The sequence below is a fragment of the Dipodomys merriami genome, unplaced genomic scaffold (assembly GCF_024711535.1).
Source record: "Dipodomys merriami isolate MVZ:Mamm:240054 unplaced genomic scaffold, mDipMer1.0.p SCAF_27, whole genome shotgun sequence".
NCBI classification, from domain to species: domain Eukaryota; kingdom Metazoa; phylum Chordata; class Mammalia; order Rodentia; family Heteromyidae; genus Dipodomys; species Dipodomys merriami.
In genome coordinates this window covers 17487035-17509218 of record NW_027204159.1, presented here as the reverse complement: position 1 = coordinate 17509218, position 22184 = coordinate 17487035, and the positions used below count along the sequence as shown (strand labels likewise).

Genomic DNA, 22184 nt, shown 5'->3' with positions numbered 1-22184 from the left:
ATGACTATCCTACAATATTGTGAAGTTTATATAATCACTTAATCTCAATAAAAAAATTTAAAAAACACCATTTCTGTGTGATACTGGTGTTTGAAATAGGGCCTTAAGCCTGCGTGGCAAGCACTCCACCACATGCCACTGAAGTGTCACACTTCCAGCCTTTGTCCAAGTTAGGTTCTTGCTTTATTGTATAGAACCAGCATAAGATTTGGATTTTCCTATCTCTACCACCTGAGCAGCTAGGATTACAGGGATGAGTCACTGCACCCAGCTGACAAATATTTTTGTTTTTTTGGTTTTTTTGGGTCCAGTCATGGGCCTGAACTCTGGGCCTGGGCGCTGTCCCTCCGCTCTTCAGCTCAAGGCTAGCGCTCTACCACTTGAGCCACAGCGCCACTTCCGGCTTTTTGCTTATGTGGTGCTGAGGAATGGAACCCAGGGCCTCAGGCATGCAAGGCAAGCGCTCTACCACTGAGCCAACTTCCCAGCCCGACTACTTATTTTTATAACCATGTTTAGCAGTATAACAGTGTAACTTTATGCCCAGGCAGTATGGGCTGCAATCCTCCTAATTGTACTGTGTTGCTGAGATGTCAGGCACATCTCCGTACCTTATAGCTTTCCTCACAGCTTGGGCACACCCAACCATTGGTCAAGATAGAATCATGTGAACTTTTCATTTTGTCCAGGCTGGAACCACAAATTCCCACTTCACCAACAAGTAGCACAGGGGCCGGGCAGACCAGGGAGCATCATGGTGAAGATGTGAAGTCTTACCTTCACATCCTCCACCTTCATGCGAGTGCCCTCTTTGCCCACAAAGATATCATCGATGTCCACCAGGATGTAGCGGTCCAAAGGCAGCGACAGGCGCTTGCCTGTGAGGAAGGCCACAGCATCCACGAAGACTAGCTTGTGCAGCCAGAAATTGAGGTTGTTGCCAAACAGCACCCGCTGGATGCCATCATGGAGGCCCAGGTCCTGGACCACAGTGGCGTGCAGGGCGGCGTGCAAGCTGGCGTCAGCACCCAGGTGGGGGATGGACTCCGAGGAGCGCGTCTTGGCCAGCAACACCGGTTCGTACGTGGAGTGGTTTGACTGGAACACGGTCCAGTCCTCTCCAGGCAACACACCCTTCTCCACCTCGCTGGGCCGCGTCACGTACAGCAGTGGGGACTTGGGGTTGATGCTGCAGTCCTTCAGGCCCAGGTTGGAGTGCAGGAAGAGGGGGAAGCCTTTGAGCTGTGCACTCAGCAGGCTGTTCTCGTTGGCCTGCAGCCAGGGTGGGGAGGAACGGAATACAGCTGTCAGGTCCAGAACTCTGTGCCAGCAGAGCTGACCACAGCCCAGCCCATTCCCCCATCCCCGCCACAGCGAAGGTGTTCAACTCAAAGACAGCCTGCACACAGCGGTGCTGCCCAGCCTCCCAGTAGCCCTGCAATGCCAGGCTGTCAACCCCATTCCACAGGTGATGAGGTGGGGCCCAGAGCGGCTAAGTCACACACAGCGAAGTCTAGCAGGTGACACACTGGTAGTAGAGACTACCAGGCATCCTGGCCTCAGGCAGGCTGTATCCCCTCTCCAGCGTCAGTTTCCTCTGCCATGAAGTATGGCTAGTGGATGGGGATGTGGCTCAGTGGTAGAGTGCTTGCCTAGCATTCACAAAGCCCTGGGTTGGATTCGTCAGTACCACATAAACAGAAGAAGCTGAAAGTGGGTGCTGTGGCTCTAGTAGAGTGCAAGCCTTGAGCACAGAAAGGCTCAGGGACAGAGCCCAGGCCCTGAGTTTAAGCAAAAAACAAACAAAAAAAAGTATGGCTAGTAATAGCGCCTACCTCAGAATGGAGGGAGGAGGATGGATGTTGGCCCTGACAAGGTGCTGAGCACACTCAGTGTTCACATCCACCTTGGCACAGGAGAGGAAACTGAGGCTTGGAGCAGGAGCTGCTCTACATACACAGTGACCCACTGTCTGGAGCCAGGCTCAGCAACCAAGACTTTCTGAACATGCTTTGGTCACGCAGCCCCTTCTTCAGGAAGAATCTGAGATTAGTGCCAATGTAGAAGACCAAAGAAGACATGACCTCTGGGGTAAAAGAGCACCTGCTCTTCCCACAGCACCCTCCCCCCAGGTCCCCTTGCACCCTCACAGGTGTGGCTCCCATGTCCACCCGTCCCTCCTGGCGGTCATGAGGCTGGTCTCTGACTCCCTCCATGGCCTGTAGCTGCCTAGTTCCCTGCGCGTCTCTACAGACCTCCAGCTTACCATCATCTCCTCCTGGTAGCCTTGAGCTCCTGCTTCTTCCCGCCCTCCTAGCCACCTGACTCTGAGTAAGGTACAACTGGTCCTTGTTCCTATGACAGTTCCATTCTTCCTGTGCTGGAAAGCACCTCAGCCTTCCAAGCCCAATGCATTTGCCTTCTCCTCTACAGACAGGTAAAGGAGGGGCGCACAAACTCAAATCTTCATGCATCCCACTGTACTCTGCCTGGGGACCACATGGAAACCTCAATTACAGTGGTTCTCATCACAGCTACTGCCTATCTATTCACGGTCTCTCTCCCTGAGGACAAGGGCTACCCGCTTCCCTGCTCTGGCTCCCTGAGCTCCAGTGGGATAAATATGTGCTTGCTTTAAAAAAAAAAAAAGAATGAAAAGGGGAACAGACAGCTGCTTGTACCTGGCACATGACCACTGTTTATTACAGTTTCGTTTGTTCATTCCACAATCCTTCATGTGTTTCGTGCTGTCTGAGTATGGAACGAGATACAGTGAGGAAGCAGTGTTTATAGTATTAAGTGCAGTGTACACATTGAGAAAAACAGACATGACCTCTGCCCTCATGAACCGTAAACGCTGAGCAAGGGGGGAAAATATCCACTAGAGCCACAGGAATAAACAGCAAGTCCATAGTGCACATGATAGCAGAGAGGTTTGCAGCTGGAGCTATGCAGGTACCTGGTAGTCCGCTGGATCTGGAGGCTCCTAGAAAAAGGGGACTTTGAACGAACACTTCAAGGATGAGTAATCTGCTGAGGTTCAGGCAGGAGTCAAGTCTAAGAACAGTAAGTACAAAAGGCCTAAGGTAAGAAAAGGAAGATCAGGAAGACCAAGAGGCCAGCAGAGAGACCAAGAAGGGAAAGAGATGAGGCAGGAAGGCCAGCAGGATCCAAACCTGAAGGGCAAAAGTGCTCAGGCAGGGATGGCAGGTTACCATTTGCATCTTGGACGGATCTGTGCAATGCCATGTGCAGAGTAAGTTAAGTGGATGGGGTAAAGTAAAAGTGGACAGAGGGCATGGGTACAATGATTTTAGAGAGCAAGGTAGGGTTGTGTCCAGGGTTTTATGGCAGACAGCTGGCAGTGAGCGGGGATAGGGTCTCAGTTAAGACAGGACAAAGCTGTGCCAGCCCAGAACGAAGTGTTTTGCTAGTCCCCTCCACAGATGGCCTCTCTTCTTATCTCTACAAAGGCTGCAGAAGGTCTGACCTTGTGAACTGTAGTAAGAAGAAAAACTGAATTCTCTAAAGGTCAGGCAGCAACTCCTTCCATCTGTTTCAACACTGGGCTTAGCCCCACCTCAGAGGTGCTGTACCCCAACTCCAGGCTCCTTACCACCTCAAATCAGGGTGGGGCCTGCCTGGTGTGTGTGAGGCCTGCCTGGGTGTGTGTGTATGTGTGTTTGTGTATGTGTGTGTGGCCTGCCTCTGTGTGTGTGTGTGTGTGTGCGTGTGTGTCTGTGCCACGTCGGGCCTGGGAAGACACTGGACTATGAGAGCTGAAGGATCACATTTCATTGTCCTGACCCCGGCTGACTGCCAGGTGCTGGCAGCTCATACACCAAGGAAGAGAAACGCCAAGCTGCTGACAGCTACCCAGTCTACAATAATAAAAGATGCCAGCCAGGAAAGGAAAGGGGAGCCTGGGCACCACAAAGGCCAGCCCTACAGCAGGCCTCAGCCTGGACTGGGAATCCCTCTCACTACTCGGTGCAGAGGACCCACACAAGAGACACTGACTCTTCCAAAGGGGCCACTCCAGCAGAAGAAGGAAGCCTGCGCCAGGAATGGGAGACATAATCGTTAACTGGCTGGGTGTCCTGGGAAACCCACATCCCCATTCTGGGCCTCAGCTCCTCCACCGAACAGATCTCTCTTACAGTCTCCTGTGGTCAGATCAGAAGCAACAAGCTTGGTGGGCAAATCTTGGCTTACAAGCTATGTCACTCTGGTAAAGCCATTTCATTTTTTAGCTGCAGGTCCCGACCTGAAAATAAAGTACCTACATCATAGGCTACTGCAGAAACTTAGCACTATTAACACACAAAAAAGCAACACTGAGGTCTACCACATCCTCAGTATTCCATGAAAGATGTCAGGAGGCCTTTGCCACCCAACCTCTGCCATAGTGTATTCAGAGCTAGGGCACCTAGAATTGTAAGGCTGAGGCAATCTGCTTCTAATATTGAACCCATGGTCTGGAGTTTCAAGCAGCTGTTTTCACAATGCCCTGAAGTATTTGACCTGATGCCCACCTTGCAGAACGAATGGAGATGCACCTTGACCACCAGGGGGCTCCCATTTGAACAGAAAAATTCCAGACCTCTGGTCAAAACCAAGGTAAGTAGGTCTGATTCAACAGGGTAGAAAGAGACCACAAAAAGACTCTGAGTATGTCTGCCCTTCATGAGCAAGGACTTGGGGCTGACTAGAGTCCCTGCTCTGTTGTACAAACTGTGCCCAATGCTCTTCACCCACTGCCTAGTCCCAGAAACTGTGGGTATCCATCAGAGGCACATGTGGCCTGCTGCAAACTTTTACTAAGTAATGGGCAGGGCAGCTCTGGGACTCATCACACATTGGTTAATACAAAGGCCTCTTAGAACCGAACTACTTAGGTTCAGATCAGAGATAACACTTTGTAGAAGTGTGGATTTGACCCCATTTCTTAACCTCCCTCTGCCTCAGTTTCCTTCTCTCTTAAATGAGGAAGCCATCTACCTGTTCTTGGAGGATGATTATTAGTATGAAGTGAATTAATTTGCACAAAGCATGTAGGCAGTGCATGGTACTGATAGAGCTCTCAATAAATGTTAGCCATTCTGTTGATTTCCAGGCCCGGGGGTCTAAATCAACGTTAATGAAAGAGACACATACACACACATGTGTGTACCTCTGTGAAGCATTAACTAGGCTAGCATTCCCCAAAGCATGCCCTGTGAAAGAGATCAAGCCAGCAGGGGAGTAGATCTTGCTTGCTAGGCTACTCTACTGCAGGACTTGTAAGGGCTCACAATGCATGCTGCATTCAGATGTGAAATATTCTGCAGGAAGCCCCCAAGAGGCCAGCCATACCCAGCACCAAACATAGGATAGGGCCCAAGGCAAAATGCACAGGATTACTTGAGAAATGTGGGGCAGTCACTTCCAACTTTCTCCTACAAACTAAGCAAGGGTCTGCCCTAGGACCTGTGCACTGAGCCAGGCCACTCCTTTAAGCCACCTTATCATCTTATCCCTGGCTATCAAGAGTAATGTGAGGGCTGGGAAGGTGGCTCAGTGGTAGAGCGCTTGCCTTGCATGCCTGAAGCCCTGGGTTTGATTCCTCAGCACCACATAAACAAAAAGAAAAAAAGCCAGAAGTGGCACTGTGGCTCAAGTGGTAGAGCGCTAGCCTTGAGCTGAAGCGCTGAGGGACAGCACCCAGGCCCATAGTTCAGGCCCACGACCAGACCCCCCCCCCAAAAAAAAAAAAAAAGAGTAATGTGAGCCTCCTTCACCTATACATCTTTGCCAGTCCCCTGGTCTGCTTCCTTTTGCATGGATCACCACCTGTCACACTCTATGATTTAACTATTCTGTGCCCATCACCCATCCCACTCTCATGATGCTCCAGTATCTATACCACAAGGCTCAGAGCATTGTAAGTGCTCAAAAAATATATGCCAAATGATGGAGCAAGTATGCCCAAAGCACCCAACCAGAGTCAGTCCCAGCTCATGTCCCCTCTCATATCATATGACCACAGCCTCAGGATCCCCCACCATTCACAGCTCTTGCCTTTGCCTCCCAAAGGAGAGCTTCTCATGACTCTCTTTCTACAAGGACCTCAATCCCAGGGATGGTCCTCAGAGTCCACAGAACTCAGAGTAACTCCCTGCCTGCACTCTACAATTCTGCCTCCTTTCTCCCAATGCAAAATGGCTGTGGTATAGGAGGTGCACAAACACCACACCCTACTGTAGCCTGGTGATCCCACCTGTAAGCTCAGATAAGTAACTGAACCCTAAGCCTTTGATTGCTTGTCTGTAAAATGCACGCCCTTCCTCTGGGAAGACTGCCATGGCGGGTTTCAGGGCCCTAGTAGGGCATGCCCTGACTCACCTTGCACAACCTCCTCCCAACAGTGTGCGTTGTGTGCTGCACCCCAGGTATGACAGGCAGTAAAGCCCTGATCCTTGTACAGCACTCACTAGGCACCAGGCACTCACCTACTTAGCCTTCATGAAGGGCCTAGGAGGTAAGTGCTCGAATGTGCCAATTTCCCAGATGAGCAAAGCCAGGCACTCGGCTAGCAGGTGTGGGGATGGGGCTCAGGGTCGCCCAGGAACCCTGTTCCTGCATACCTTGAAGAAGCCGATGATGCCCACGCCATAGGCCACACAGTACTTGTCCAGCAGCTCCCGGTTCCAGGCATCCAAGTTGACGTACTTGAGGATGTTCTCGTAAATGATGAGGGCAAAGCGGCCGCGGCCCTTGTCAGTGAGTGTGGGCATGTCTCCCTTGCCAGGCGCAATCTCTGTGCGGTACTTGAAGCGGCTAGACTCCAGGATGGCCACCACCTCCTGACCCAGCTGTGAGTACAGGCTCTCCACAAACACCAGCACCAGTGGGTCCGTGCGGGAAGGGGTGATGGCCTGTATGGGCTTGAGTGGCAGCAGGCGGCTGGGGGCCACAGGCGGTGGGTCCCCACAGTCAGACTCCAGGGCATCAGCCGAGGGCTCGAGGCCCCGCTTCCAGCCATACAGGTAGTAGGCTGAGACGAAGACGCTGAACAGGCAGAAGATGAACAGCAGGAAAAAGACAGCCTGTGGGGACAGGTGTCGACAGAGCCTCCGGAGGCATGCCACAGCAGGCATTCTGGTCCGAAAGGCCTCGGCCACTGGAGGCCCAGCCTGCCTTGTCACCCCAAGGCCCCACACAGGAGACACAAGAGTAATCCACCAACCAAGAAATTCACAGAGACTTAGGAAGAGAGGTCCTCAGTGGGCAGCAGAGTGGAGGGCTGGAGCCCCTGGCCCTTTCTCCCAGCCAGGGGCACAGTCCGCAGGCTGGTCTCGCTCCTTCCTTCCTCTGTGCCCCTTTATGTCACCATGGCAAACCCCCACGTGGTCCTGCACAGAGCAAAAGTGCCCCAGGGTGTCAGGGCCTCCTGAGGGTGCTGGACACCAGGCCAAAGTTCGCTGGGCAGGCCTGGGGGTGCCACATGCCGCTCACCCAGTGGGGCCCACAGGATTGCTTAAGGCTGTGGAGAAAACAGGAGAGTCAGAATGGGGGCACAAAGGGGCCTACTGATTACAGACACCCAAGTCCTGACTAGGTGAACGCATGTTCAAGCACTACTGCTAGATCCACTGACATTACTGGAGGCAACCAAGCTTTTTAATGCCCAAGTCTCGTTTCCCCTGCATGAAATGATGCAGATAATAAATAGAACTCGTCTCACAGCGGGTTGGAAGGTTAAGTCCAACAACGTACAAAAAAACACTTAAAGCAGCACTTAACATATGACATCTAAATACATAGCTGTTATTTGCCAGAAGCCGGGCGCTGGTGGCTCACACCTGTAATCCTAGTTATTCAGGTGGCTGAGATCTGAGGATCATAGTTCAGAGCCAGCCTGAGCAGGAAAGGCTGTGAAACTCTTATCTCCAATAAACCACTCAAAAAACTGGAAGTGGCGTGGTGGCTCAAGTGGTAGAGCACTAGCCTTGAGCTGAAGAGCTGACAGATAGCACCCAGGCCTAGAGTTCAAGCCCCATGACCAACAAAAATGAAAAAAGGAGAAAAAAAAGAAAAAAGAAAAAATCCAGAAACAAGAAAGACAAAGTGAAACACTAAACAATTCTAACACCTATGAGTAAGAGGCAGAATTCTAAATCTGAACCAAAAACCACATTGCCCCCTCCTTCTTCTGCTTTTCTTTCTCCTCCTCTCCTCTGCCCTTCTCTCCCCTCTCCTTCTTCATCTTTCCTTTCCCTCTTCTACTCTTCCCCTTTCCCTCCAAGTTTCTCTCTCTGGATGACCCATCCACCCCATCCAACAGATGAAAAGTCTGAGTCTCCAACAGAAGCAGCCACAGCAGGGCTTAACCTCAGGGCTGTGGGAGAAAGTCCAAGTGTGTCACTGTACATCCGTGAGCTCCATCAGAAGGTTACCACCCCTCCTCCATGGTTGGGATCAAGGCTGATCAAGTAAATGTGTCTAAGGGATCAGCACAAGAAATTCTCAGAAACTGCAGCTATCACCAACTACTCCAAATGCAACCCATGCATTGCCATTCCTTGGGCACATGCATGCAGGTGCACATGGCAGCCTGGACACTGGGTGACCAGAACCTCTGCCTGAGTACCCCAGACTGTCAAGGGACAGCACATCTGGCCTGTGTCCACTCAGCAGCCAGACTAAACTGCAGTTTCACCCTCAGCCTGAGGACTATCAGGCGCCGCCATGACCAGAAAGAGCTCACAGTGACTCACATACAAGGGTCCTTGAGCCACACTCTGGCTCAAGTGGTAGAGTGCTAGCCTTGAGCAAATGGAACTCAGGGACCGTACCCAGGCCCATATTTCAAGCCCCAGGATAGGCAAAGAACAAAAACAAAAAAACAAAAACCACACATACACACAAACACATATACACACAAACAAGGGCCAGAAAAACCACACATACACACAAACCACACATACACACATACATAAAAACCACACATACATACTAACCACATATACACACAAACAAGGGCTCTTTCCCCAGAGCAGCCCCAGACACAGCCTTCCAGTCCCCTAAATAAGAGTCAAAGACACAGGGAGAAATCTCCCAGCAATCAATGTGGATTTCCAACAGCCACAGCCACAGACCCAGCTGCTGAGGGCTGGCCCCAGAGTCAAATGCCCAAATAGAGGCATCAGAGCCAGGGCTGAGATGGGAGCTGAGGTAGCCAGGCAGGGCATGGCCTTGGGGTGGAGTCTTTGAGATTGTTATAATATGCTCAGCATGGGCACCACATCCCAGAGACCAGCAGTCATGCTTTCAGGGATTTATCCTACAAGTGGTAACTGCAAGTGTATGAAGATATCCCCACACGAATACAAATTACAACTGCAAATGCCCAGCAATCAGGGGGGGCCTTTAGAAGCTATAATGCAATGGTGGAATTCTAGACAGACATCACAGTATAAAGAACACTTAACACATTGTTGAAGTGGGAAAAGTTATAAAACAGTCTGCATGTGTGGTCAAATGTCTGATAAACATTTGGTAAAACATTATGTGTAGGTTAGAAACTAGTACTAAATTAAAAAAAAAAAAGAACACTGATTGTCTCAGGGTGACTTTCATTTTCTGCTGTTTTAAGGTTTAAGAGCAGATTTTGTCCCACCTGTGTTGTGACATTGTGTGTGGCATGGAGCATGCCCTATCCCTCTCTGGGCTTCCTGCCTGTTAGTGGGGGTTGGAGGCTCTTCCTCTGAGAGTCTACACTACAGTCTCACTAATGTGCCACCCTGGGAAAGCAGAGGTACCTCTCAAGAAACCAGGCAGGGGCTGGGAAGGTGGCTCGGTGGTAGAGTGTTTGCCTCACATGCCTGAGGCCCTGGGTTCGATTCCTCAGTACCACATAAACAGAAAAAGCCAGAAGTGGTGCTGTGGCTCAAGTGGTAGAGCACTCACCTTGAGCTGAAGAGCTAAGGGACAGAGACCAGACCCAGAGTTCAAGCCCCACGACCGACAAAAGAAAAAAAGGCAAAGAAAGCAGGCAGCTGGGCGCTGGTGGCTCACGCCTGTAATCCTAGCTACTCAGGAAGCTGAAATCTGAGGTTCGAGGTTCAAAGCCAGCCCCGGGCAGGAAAGACCATAAGACTCTTTTTTTTTTTTCTTTTTCTTTTTCTTTTTTTTTTTTTTTTTTGGGGGGGGGGTCTGGTCGTGGGGCCTGAACTCTGGGCCTGGGCACTGTCCCTCAGCTCTTCAGCTCAAGGCTAGCGTTCTACCACTTGAGCCACAGCACCACTTCCGGCTTTTTTTCTTTTTGCTTATGTGGTGCTGAGGAATCGAACCCAGGGCCTCAAGCATGCAAGGCAAGCGCTCTACCACTGAGCCACCTTCCCAGCCCTGACCATAAGACTCTTATCTCCAATAAACAACTCAGAAAACTGGAAATGGTGCTGTGGCTCAAGTGGTAGAGCACTAGCCTTGAGCTGAAGAGCTGAGGGACAGCGCCCAGGCCAAGAGTTCAAGCCCCACGACCGGCCAAAAAAAAAAAAAAAAAAGAAAGAAAGAAAGAAAAAGAAAGCAGGTATCTATCAAGCAGGGGAGGAGTGTGGCAGCTGGGGAAGGGAATGGTGTTTGGGAGGATGTGATCTCTGGAGGGGTTAGAGGGCTGAGGAGGGCTGCCTGGAAGAAGTGATGTAAAGCTGCCAGACAAGGAGGAACATGAGCACAGAACACAACCTGGAGATAAGGGGCCATGTGGTGCCTTCCAGGGATTCCCTACAATTCTAGGTAAGAAGTAGCAGGTGTTCTGGCAGAGCCTGAAAGGCTGGAGTGGCCAGTCCTGTTTATGCACAGGGTGTGCCAGCATCCACTTATCACTGATTAGGGCTGCCTACAGCTATAGCTAGACTCACTAGAGGCCGAGGCCAGGAACACAACAGGCAGGGAACCAGTTCTGTCCTGATGGTGCCCTACCCACACCTGCCACTTAGCCCCACAGAAGAGAAGAGGTCATTGACCTTCTATTTTTTTTGGGGGGGGGCGTTGTCGATTGTGGGCCTGAACTCTGGGCCTGGGCACTGTCCTTCAGCTCTTCAGCTCAAGGTTAGCCCTCTACCACTTGAGCCACAGCGCCACTTCCGGCTTTTTCTGCTTATGTGGTGCAGGGTTTCATGCATGCTAGGCAAGCACTCTACCACTGAGCCACCTTCCCAGCCCCTTCTGTCTATTTTATTTTATTTTTGTGCCAGGGCTTGAACTCAGGGCCTGAGTACTGTCCCTGAGCTGCTTTGCTCAAGGCTAGCACTCTACCACTTGAGCCACAGCGCCACTTCCGGCTTTTTCTGCTTATGTGGTGCTGAGGAATCAAACCCAGGGTTTCATGCATGCTAGGCAAGCACTCTACCACTAAGCCACCTTCCCAGCTCCCACTAGACAATTATTAACAGCCTTTCTCCTGGTTAATGATGCAATCCATGACCTAAATCCTCTGGGGGCCACAGACACCTGTTGGCAACTGAGAGCATTTTTTAGATATTAAAAAATGTGTACATGAAACAAAAGCATGATTGCCAGAGATTGGGGTGGGGTGGGTGGAGAAAGGGTTCTGAGGACAGTGAGACTCTTCTGTATAGCCCTGCAATGGCGGGTGTGTCTCCTAACCCACAGAATGGTGCAACACCAAGACACATGGTGACACATGCCTGATAGGATCATCAGTCCCAGGCCAGCCTGGGCACAGGGACACCCTGCCTCAAAACATAATTAGGTACTTAGTTAACTATTGTCAACACAAAAGTGAACTCTGCTACCAACTCTGAGCTCTCGGTGACAATGGTGTCCATGCAGGTCCATCACCTTTCCCAGATGGACCACTCTAGTAGAGGACCTAGACATAGGGAGGGCAGTACATACAGGATGATATAGAAACTCTCTACTCTCAATTGTACTGTGAATCTAAAACAGTTTTGGGTTTTTTGGGTTTTGTTTTGCCAGGGCTTGAACTCAAGGCCTTGTGTTCTTGTTTAGCTTTTTTACTCACAGCTGGTCCTCTACCACTTTAGCCATGCCTCCAGTCTTGACATTTTGCTAGTTACTTGGAAATTAGACTTCTCTACCTGGGCTGGTTTCAAATTTTGATCCTCTAGGTTTCAGCCTCCTGAGTAGCTAGGAATATAGATATAAATCTTTGGCTCCTAGCACTAAAGCTGTTTTAACTGCTTTTCAAAAACAAAAAAAAATTTTAAAGAAATAGCTGTAGGTTTGGGAACCTGGCTTAGTGGTAGAATGCTTGCCTAGCATGTATGAAGTTTTGGTTTCAACTCCTCAGTGTCACATAAACAGAAAAGGCCTGAAGTGGTGCTGTGGCTCAAGTGGTAGAGTACTAGCCTTGAACAAAAGAAGCTCAGAGACAGTGCCAGGCCCTGAGCTCAACCGCCTGGACTGGTAAAAGAAATAGAGAAAGAGAGAAAGAGAGAGAGAAAGAGAGGAAGGAAGGAAGGAAGCAAGGAAGCAAGGAAGGAAAGAAGGAAGGAGCAGGAAAGGAAGGAAGGACAAACTACATATAGGCACATCTATCAGAATATGTAACAATTTCAAGAAATTCAGACCAGGGCTGGGAAGGTGGCTCAGTGGTAAAGTGTTTGCCTTGCATGCATGAGGCCCTGGGTTCGATTCCTTAGCACCACATAAGCAAAAAGAAAAAAGCCAGAAGTGGTGCTGTAGCTCAAGTGGTAGAGTACTAGCCTTGAGCTGAAGAGCTGAGGGACAGCGCCCAGGCCCAGAGTTCAGGCCCCACGACCGGACCCAAAAAAAAAAAGCTTAGGGACAAAGTCCAGGCACAGAGTTCGAGCCCCAGGACTGAAAGAAGAAAGAAAAGAAAAGAAAGAGGGGGGGTGGAGGGACGGAAGGACAGGAAGGAAGGAAAGAAAGAAAGAGAGAAAAAAAAAAAAAGAAATTCAGACCAGATCCCCAAGTCCACCTGTGGACCCAGGCCTATGGTGCTGGTACACCTGCAGGCTGCAGAGGTGACTTCATTTCAAGCCCACACTCCTCTACCTCGATGTTACATAATCCTAGGCAAGACATTTAACTTCTCACTGCCTCAGTTTCCTAATATGTAAAGCATGACAAGGTTGTATATTTCCCAAGGTTGTAAAAACTAAGATTCTGGTTCAGGAAACCCTTAGAAGCACCCTGGCCTGGCAGGAGCCGCTGAGGAGCTTCTGCTTGCTGCTGCTGCCATGCACTCCCGCTACTTCTTCAGCATCCTCAACTCACACAGCAAGGTGGAGCACATCTCTCCAGCAGCCCTGGCGTTAGGCAGGGGCAACGCTGGCTACACAGAAGGAGAACAAGGGCTGGGGCTGGTGCCTGCTCAGTGGACCCATGTGGCCGCTGCTGCCTCCTCTCCCTGAACACCTAAGAAGAATCTCCATCACAGGAGGTCATGGCCTTTTCTGGGAGACTAAGAACACAGCTCTGGCAAAACACAAGACACAGAGCAAAATAGCTCCTGATCCCAGAGATCATCAAATATCCAGCGATGGGGGAAGAGCCAGATGCTTTGTAAAAATCTGCTGACCACTCAGCTTGCTGGCAAGGGGCCTCTGTACAACCCCACTGCCACCCACTCAAAGCATCCTCACCCCTCCCTGGCCATTCTAGGCCCTTCTCACCCTCAGGAACCCTTACATCTTGAGGGATACAAATTAGGGGACTTCTAATCTCTCAGGAATCACTTGGGCCTCAAGCACAGCTAGGCCTTGTAGCTCCCTACAGGGAGCCCACATCAGCCCTATCCCCAAAACCACAGCTTCACCAGCCAGGCTCCTCTCTTGGTCCTGCATTCAGGCCTTAACTGGTGAAGTTCCCATTGCAAGCAATGCTTCCCCGAACCTCTCGGGACACTTACTCATCCTTCACATCCCAGTTTCAAAGTCAGGGCTTCTCTGAAGTCATCCCCAACCACCCCACCCCTCAGACTCCACCAAGCCTCTCACAATGTGGGGGCCCAGAGCACAGGCACATGTTCTTTGTCTTAAGCAGCATCTTTCTTTAATTGAGAGGTTGCTATGAACAGATTAAAATCAGAAGTTTATCTAAAAGCAAGAACTTCTAACTTCTCATTAACAAGGATGGGTTCCAAGGACACCAGACACAAGCCCTCCAGCCATGAGCAGCAGAGGCACTGGGGGTCTCCACTGCATGTGGAGACCTTGTCAGCACAGTCTCTGCATGCCTCACCGTTCCACAGACAGCCTCCTGCCTTCACTCAGCTTCCTGCACTGGGACCAGCATGCACCTGAGCTGAGTCCCTGCAGAGCAAATACTTTGCCCTCAAAGGCACAGCAAGCTCAGTCTCTGTGCCTGCTCTCACTAGCTCTGGGTCTCATTCCTAGGATTCATGCATTCAACTGAAGCCTATACTAAACCCTTGCCCATTTCCAGATTCTAGAAAACTTGCTCTGAAGGCCTCTTTTTCTGATGGGTCCTGGGAAGAATTGTAGGGAACAGAGCACTTTTGGGTAGGGAAGTGGGGTAAGGAATGATTTTGACTCTGGAGCAGTGACTTTAGTTACCGTGGTATTTCCCGAAAGTGCAATGTTGCCATGGTGTCTCCATGACAACCAAAGCATCTCATTCATTATCTCTAGCACCTTGGCAGGAAAGGCTGGAACTGACAGTGGGAGCCTGGCTAAGGACTGGGAGACTTCAATGGTTGAGTTCCCTCAAGTTTCCCCAACCAAAGGTCTTCTGCAGCTCTGGGACATTCCCTTTCATGAGGTCTGGCTTGCAATTTCAGATCTGCCACTGATTAACTGTTTGGTCTTGGGCAAAGGGCACCTCTCTGGGCTTCATTTTCCTCATTTGTAGATGTGGATGATAAAATTAGTTGTGAGGGTAAAATGAGAAAAGGTAGGAAAAGTGATCAACACAGTGCCAGGTTCAAAGCCAAATGCCCAAGGTATGGTTCCAAAATGAGGATGATTATGACTGAGTTGGTATTAGACTACAGAAGCCCCTGGGTTTCTCCATGTCATGGAGCATGAAAGCCTAGCCTCAAAGTCAGGAAGAAACCTGTCCAAATTAAGATTTAGTGGTTTCTGTGTGGCTGTTCCAAGACACTTTACCTTGGAGCCACTTTCTGCTCATCTATACATTGGGAATAACAGCTGCTTTTAAATTCCAATTGTGAGGGGCTGGGAAGGTGGCTCAGTGGTAGAGCACTTGCCTTGCATGCATGAGGCCCTGGGTTCAATTCCTCAGCACCACATAAGCAAAAAGAAAAAAGCCAGAAGTGGCGCTGTGGCTCAAGTAGTAGAACACTAGCCTTGAGCTGAGGGACAATGCCCAGGCCCAGAGTTCAGGCCCCACGACCAGACCCAAAAATAAATAAATAAATAAATAAATAAATAAATAAATAAATAAATAAATAAATAAATAAATAAATAAATAAATACTGATTGTAAGTCCTCTGGCTCTGGGGAAAGTGGGAACTTCCATAACAAATCCTGACACTGGAGGCTTGGGGGAGAAGGATAAGGCAGGCAAAAATTATTCTCTCTCTCTCTCTTTTTTCTTTTTGGTCATGGGTCCTGAACTCTGGGGTTGGACACTGTCCCTCAGCTCTATAGCTCAAGGCTAGTGCTCTACCACTTGAGCCACAGCACCACTTCGGCTTTTTCTGCTTATGTAGGGCTGAGGAATCATGCATGCAAGGCAAGCACTCTACCACTGAGCCCCCAAAGATTATTTTCTGAGGGCCTCTGGGTGCCAGGTGCTTGGGAGGCCTGTCCATACAGCCCTGCCCTAAGGAGCTGCAAGCTGCAGGAGGCAGAAGATGTGTGTTGATACCACCTGCATGTCTTGGTGTGTCACCACAATCCTTCACCCCTGCCATCCCAGGGATAGCAGTGCAGTGGCCACTACCATGATTAAGGCCTCAAGAATGGCTGAAGACAGCCTGCTGGGCTTTGAACATTGGCTTCATTATTTCCAAGCAAGCCTTGCACAAATCTCTCAACTTCTCTGAGCCTCAGTTTCCCTTCCTCTGCCCTGGGAACAGGTCTTTCAGTTTTAAATTGTTGGGTTTTTTTTTTTCCCACACTGCTTATCTATCTCACGGGGCAGATTCCAAGACTTTGTGGTACACTCAGCTTGGTACAAGATAATAAAATGTTTACCCATTTGGGCTGGGAAGGTGGCTCAGTGGTAGAGCGCTTGCCTTGCATGCCTGAGGCCCTGGGTTTGATTCCTTAGCACCACATAAGCAAAAAGAAAAAAGCCAGAAGTGGCGCTGTGGCTCAAGTGGTAGAGTGCTAGCCTTGAGCTGAAGAGCTGAGGGACAGCGCCCAGGCCCAGAGTTCAGGCCCCATGACGGGACCCAAAAAACAAACAAACAAATAAAATGATTACCCATTTAACAGATTTGAAAACTGAGGCTCAGGAAGAAACCTGCCCAATGACACATACCAAATTAATAGTAGATGTAGAAAGAAAGAGAATAGGAAGTCAAGTTGAAGCCAGAGAGGAGGAGTAAGAGAATGAGCTTTAGGAAAGAGAGGTTTGACATCACCGGAGTTTGGATGAGCAGATGACCCGCACCCCCTCCCCCAGCCCCCATTCTCCCAGTCTGTTTAGCATCTGTGGGACTCAGACCTTCAACAAAGGTTTCTAAAGGATCTGGGGCATCTTGGTTTTAGGTCTTGAAGCAACAATGACCAGGGTACTTGAGGGACAAAGCTAGCACCCTGTCACATTTTATTTATTTATTTAGCCAGTCCTGAGGCTTGAACTCAGGGCCTGGGCACTCTCCCTGAGCTTCTTTTGCTCAAGGCTAGCACTCTACCACTTGAGCCACAGCGCCACTTACAGCTTTTTCTGTTTATGTGGTACGGAGGAATCGAATCCTGGGCCTCATGCATGCTAGGCAAACACTCTACCACTAAGCCATGCTCCCAGCCCCTGAAGCACTTTTTTGTTGGTGGTGGTGGTGGTGGAGCCTGAGCTCTGGGCCTGGACACTGTCCCTCAGATCTTCAACTGTAGACTAGTGCTCTACCACTTGAGCCTCAGACCCACTTCCAGCTTTTTCTGCTGATGTGGTGCTGAGGAATCGAACCCAGGGCCTCATGCATGCAAGTCAAGCACTCTACCACTGAGCCACCTTCCCAGCCCCTGAAGCACATTTTATTCTGGACTGGGCCACTCCTGACAATGCCATGCACCCACCATCCTGAGAACACACCCTAATCCCGTGCACATCAATGCACAGACAAGCTTGCTGAAAGACAGCAGCACCATGGCACTCAGGCCACACAGATTCAGGGAGCTGACGGAGGCCAGTGCAGGAAGAGCCCTGCAGGCAGCTCTAAAGCAGATAAAGCAAGCAAGTGGTATGGTATGGGCTTGGGCAGGGACCTGGGAGGACAGGGTGGTGGCGGCAGCTGCAGGCCCAGGTACTGGCAGTCCTATGGGCACCCAAAGCCACTCCCACAGTTGGCCCACTGCCTCCCAGCCTGTCACAATCACCCCACTACCCAGCCACACCCCATACCCACCCACTCGACCAGTTACCCTGCCTCGGCCTGCCGCACCCACCACAGCCAGTGCTGTGAAGAAAATCCTCCACATTTGCTTCCCAGCTGTGCAGTTTCTCTGGCACAATTATATCCCTGGGAGGCTGAGCCCAGAAGCAAATCCCTCCTCTGCGGGAATTCATGGGCCCCATCCCCCAATACCCCCCACAGTGCCTTTCTGAACCTGGCCTGGAGCCAAATTGTCACCTGTCAATCACCCCAGGGTGACTGTGACACTAGGGTCACAGTCCACCCTGCAGCAACCACATGAAGACACTGAGGCCCAAAGACAGGAAAGGACCCCTAGCATCGTGCCACCAGGATGGCCTGTGTTACCACCTACCTTGGCCCCTTTCCTTGTCTGTTAAACCACTTGCCCATCCTCCTTCACGGCAGTCCCAGTTGAGAGTTGATTTTGCCTGATGTGAATCAAAAATCCCTGTTGAACACTCCTCTGCATCCCCAGGGCTGTGCCCAGCATCAAATGTTCCCCCAGCTACAACCCTGGGCACCCAGCTCCACCAAAAGTCTTCCAAGGCAGAGCAGGGTTCTGCCCACAGGAGGTGCTTGTACAGCTGTACCCTCACCAACCATCTTCTCCTTTTCTGAATCCTATGGGACTAAAGGAACTAATAATAGTCACTTCCATTTCCTAGACATCACTTTTGCATCATGCACTAATATTTCACCCTTTCAACAGCAACATGATCTCTATTCTCCCATTCTATAGATAAGGAGCTAAAGTCCTGGAGGTTCTAGCACAGGGAAAGATGACTGAGCACTTCAGCACAAAGCCTGGTGCATTCGCTGCTCAGCAGCACAGCCAGCCCCTCTGCTCACCTGATAGCCGCCCTGGCTAGGCACCCTGCCTGTCCCATCTCTGCCCCCCTTGCAGTGACTTGCTCTGTTTTTGTTCCAATCCATGTTGTGAGTGTTTTAACATCACAAGCAGCAGCTAATGAGCCTTCCTGGAAGCAGCCCTGCAAATTCTCCATCAATCAACAGGCTCACCAAGCATGAAGGGCTGCTTACTCCCTGGTTCTCAACTCAGGAATTTTGTTCTGGACTCCCTGGCACACAGGAAGGTCTGAGAAAAAAACCTAAGGAACCTCAACCACACTTGATGAAATTGTATTTTTTTTTCAGTGGGCCTAAGTAGAGAGCTTACCTTTGCATAGCTCTGAAGAGAGAGTTTGCTGAGCAAATAAACAAACACATGGCCTGGAGGAGGGGGTGTGTGCGGAGGGAGGCAGGTCAGGCCAGCTGCTGCCCTCAGACCCAAGGACAAGCTCCCCGCCCCGCCCCCCTCTCACTGGTGGGAGGGGAGGGGCAGAGAACTGTTCACCAGTCCAGGAACCTTCCCAAACACTGCTCTTGGCCAACCCCTAAATCTGCTGAGGACAGTCAATCCACCCTGAATTATTTTCTTAGGTCCAAGCACTCAGAAGAAAAAGAACACTTCCTTACAAATATCATAACATCGGGCTGGGAATGTGGCTTAGTGGTAGAGTGCTTTCCTCACATGCATGAAGCCCTGGGTTTGATTCCTCAGTACCACATAAACAGAAAAAGTGGGAAGAGGCACTGTGGCTCAAGTGGTAGAGCGCTAGCCTTGAGCAAAAGAAGCTCAGGACAGTGCCCAGGCCCTGAGTTCAAACCCCAGGACTGGGGGAAAAAAAAATCATTACATAATGTCCCTTATTGACAATATCTTTCAAGCTCCTGGCCAAGTTCCTATTAACTTCTTTTTTTTTTGGGGGGGGGGGTACGGTCATGGGGCCTGAACTCTGGGCCTGGGCACTGTCCCTCAACTCTTCAGCTCAAGGCTATCACTCTACCACTTGAGCCACAGTGCCACTTCCGGCTTTTTTCTTTTTGCTTATGTGGTGCTGAGGAATTGAACCCAGGGCCTCATGAATGCAAGGCAAGCGCTCTACCACTGAGCCACCTTCCCAGCCCCTCCTATTAATTTCTGTCTGTGTACCTGCATCTCTACCTCACAACCTCAAAGTCTATCTGCAGGTCACAAGCCCTAGGACTGCTGAGCTGGCTTCTCTAGCAATAACAAACTTCATTCCAGCCCCACAGAAAGCTTGACTGGAGGCAGGTACCATGGCTTCTAGAGAGTCAGGACCTCAGTCAGCCCCAGTCAAAGGCCTAATACGAGGGAAGAGGTGGGCACAGGAGTGAGGGTTGAAGCAGGTGATCTCAGCTGGAATGCCAGGCCAAGGACAATGGTGACCAAAACATGTTTCATGGGCTTGGTCTGTGCCAGGCTTTTCCCAATCATTACCTGCTTATTTGTCATTTGCTCCCAAGTAAGTAAAGATTGATTTGTTCCTGAGAGTCTCCTATCTTCCCCTCCTGCTAAACCCCTAGCCTCCAGCACGGCCAGCTCTGGGCTGCCAGCTGAGAGGTTCTAGAAGCAGGGATACTCCATTTCACAGATGCAGAACAAGACATGTATGTAATCCACATCAGCTTCCCAACCATCCCCAGGACGAGGAGGCACGAGGAGGCAGGGTCCCCTGAAGTCAGCCAGGCCCCAACAGCCATGAGGTTGGGGGCTGAGTAAGGAGCTCGGCAGGAAGAGTTCCTCTGAGACATTTCAGAGCCCCGGCTATTACTCCTCTGAACCTGTTTCTTCAACAAGGTGTGCACAGATCCTAGCAGAAGCTGGGACCTGCTAGAGTCACAGAATCTTTTGAGAAGTTGATGATAGTTGCTACCAGATTCTTTGCAGACCCACAAATTCAGGCCCCACCAATACGCCAAACTTGGAAGCATTCTGGGGTGCCTCATGAGAGCAAGCCCTGCTCTCATGGTCTCTGGGGCTGGAGGCACAAATGCCTCTGGTACATCTGAGTGGCAACTGAGTGCCCCAGGGCTCACTGTAGCCAGGATAAACTCTCAGCCCTTGGACTTGGCTCCAGGTGGGTCTCTGTGGATACCTGGCTGTCCCAATAAGCTTTTTTTTTTTTTTTTTTTTTTTGGGGGGGGAGGGAGGGTCCGGTTGTGGGGCCTGAACTCTGAGCCTGGGCGCTGTCCTCAGCTCTTCAGCTCAAGGCTAGCGTACTAACACTTGAGCCATAGCACCACTTCTGGCTTTTTTTTTCTGCTTATGTGGTGCTGAGGAATCGAACCCAGGGCCTCATGCATGCAAGGCAAGCGCTCTACCACTGAGCCACCTTCCCAGCCCCCCAGTAAGCTACAAGAGAAACTCAGCTCTTCTTCAACTCCTTCTGTCACCTCTTCCTATCTCCTCCCTCGGCAATCTGTCAGGTCAGTGCCTGGAACTGCATAACCTGCTTCAGATCCCAATTAGATAGTATCCTGGCCAATGCTAGGGGCCAACTACATACTAGAGGCCCCTCCTAGGCTGGTGTGTACATGCACAGAGCATATGTGGACACAGTAAGGGATTAGGTACAGCAGTCAGAGAGCACGGGAGGCCAGGAAAGAACAGGGAGACAGGGGAATGACAAGACCCACCAGAGTTCCAGGAGTCCAGGCAGCGGCTGCTCAGCTCCTCTGGCTTGGCTCTCAAAAGCTCCACACTCCTTACTTTACTCAGCTGCATCTAATCCGAGAGCCAGAACAAATGGCATTACTGTCCACCCAGACCCGCCTAGGAGGGAGGGAAAAGCAGGGAGGGAGGTGGCTCTAGGGCACCCTGAGCCACCAACCACATTGCTGGAAGCCTGCTCCTTGCCCCAACCCTTTCAGGAACACCAGCTGTTACCTTCTAGACCTCACATAGAGAAAGTACTCCCCCAAATCTGTCTAGGATAGCAGGAAGGGCCCACCTGAAGGTACCCTTCATGCAAAAGGACACACATGTCCCCAAACCCTCCTACCAGTGGGCGCTCTGGTTCCTTTCAAGAGAGTGGCAGCCAGGAGTAGTAAGAGCCCTTGGCAGACAGGGTTATAGCTCTGCCTGACTCCCCAGGTGACCCAGACAAGTCCCTTCCCCTCCAGGTCCCAGTTTTCTTAACTGTCCTAGGAATAAGGAAGAAGAAAAGTCTAATATCTTCTCAGGACCAGCTGGTGGTCAAAGTGTCCATGGTGTTGGCTTCTGGCCTCTGCCCTATGCCAGCTCAGTTGCCAGGCCCCTCCCATCACCCTACCCTGCAGAGAAGGAAGAAAAGTGACTGGCAGAAGTATGTCCAAGTGATGGGGCTGAAAACGCCTCACAAAGCCAAGGCCCAGAGAGAAAAAAACAACTCAGTCCTAGTCACATGGTAGAAAAGAGCAAACCAGCCACAGGCTGCTTCCTGGTAAGCTAGCAGCCAGAAGTACTACCTGAAAAGGTATTTGACATCTTAGAGGATGCCAAAGGACAGCACAAGGCACTTTGCTGATGGCATAATCTCATACTTAAGAGCAGCAGAACTAATATGATGGTGTGTTCAGTCCAGAGATAAAGACCGGCCTTCCAGCCTTTGGGTCACACTATGTGAGTAGCTAGGGGATCCTTCCAGACATAGGTAAATCCTAGGAATTCGTTGCAGGGATCAGCAGCCTTGCCAGGTCTTAAAAAGACATGAGCATCTGTAATCTCGGCACTTGGGAGACTGAGGCAGAAAATCAAGAATTCAAGGCCAGCCTGGGCTCT

The 22184-nt window shown here is 50.5% G+C and overlaps 1 protein-coding gene across 3 annotated transcripts in view; it reads right to left on the bottom strand.

Annotated features, from left to right (window-relative positions):
- Ndst1 (N-deacetylase and N-sulfotransferase 1) overlaps positions 1-22184 on the bottom strand; it is a 71036-nt gene that overhangs the window by 26029 nt on the left and 22823 nt on the right. The window contains exons 1-4 of one of the 3 annotated variants that reach the window (XM_070036404.1): positions 21062-21331; positions 17913-17988; positions 6627-7525; positions 778-1272 (exon numbers count right to left, since the gene is read on the bottom strand). In XM_070036404.1, coding sequence (XP_069892505.1) covers positions 778-1272; positions 6627-7139 — 1008 coding nt within the window. In that variant the 5' untranslated portion in view covers positions 7140-7525; positions 17913-17988; positions 21062-21331. Of the gene's footprint in view, positions 1-777; positions 1273-6626; positions 7526-17912; positions 17989-21061; positions 21332-22184 lie in introns of those variants that run through there. The other 2 variants (XM_070036402.1, XM_070036405.1) reach the window with 2 other exon arrangements.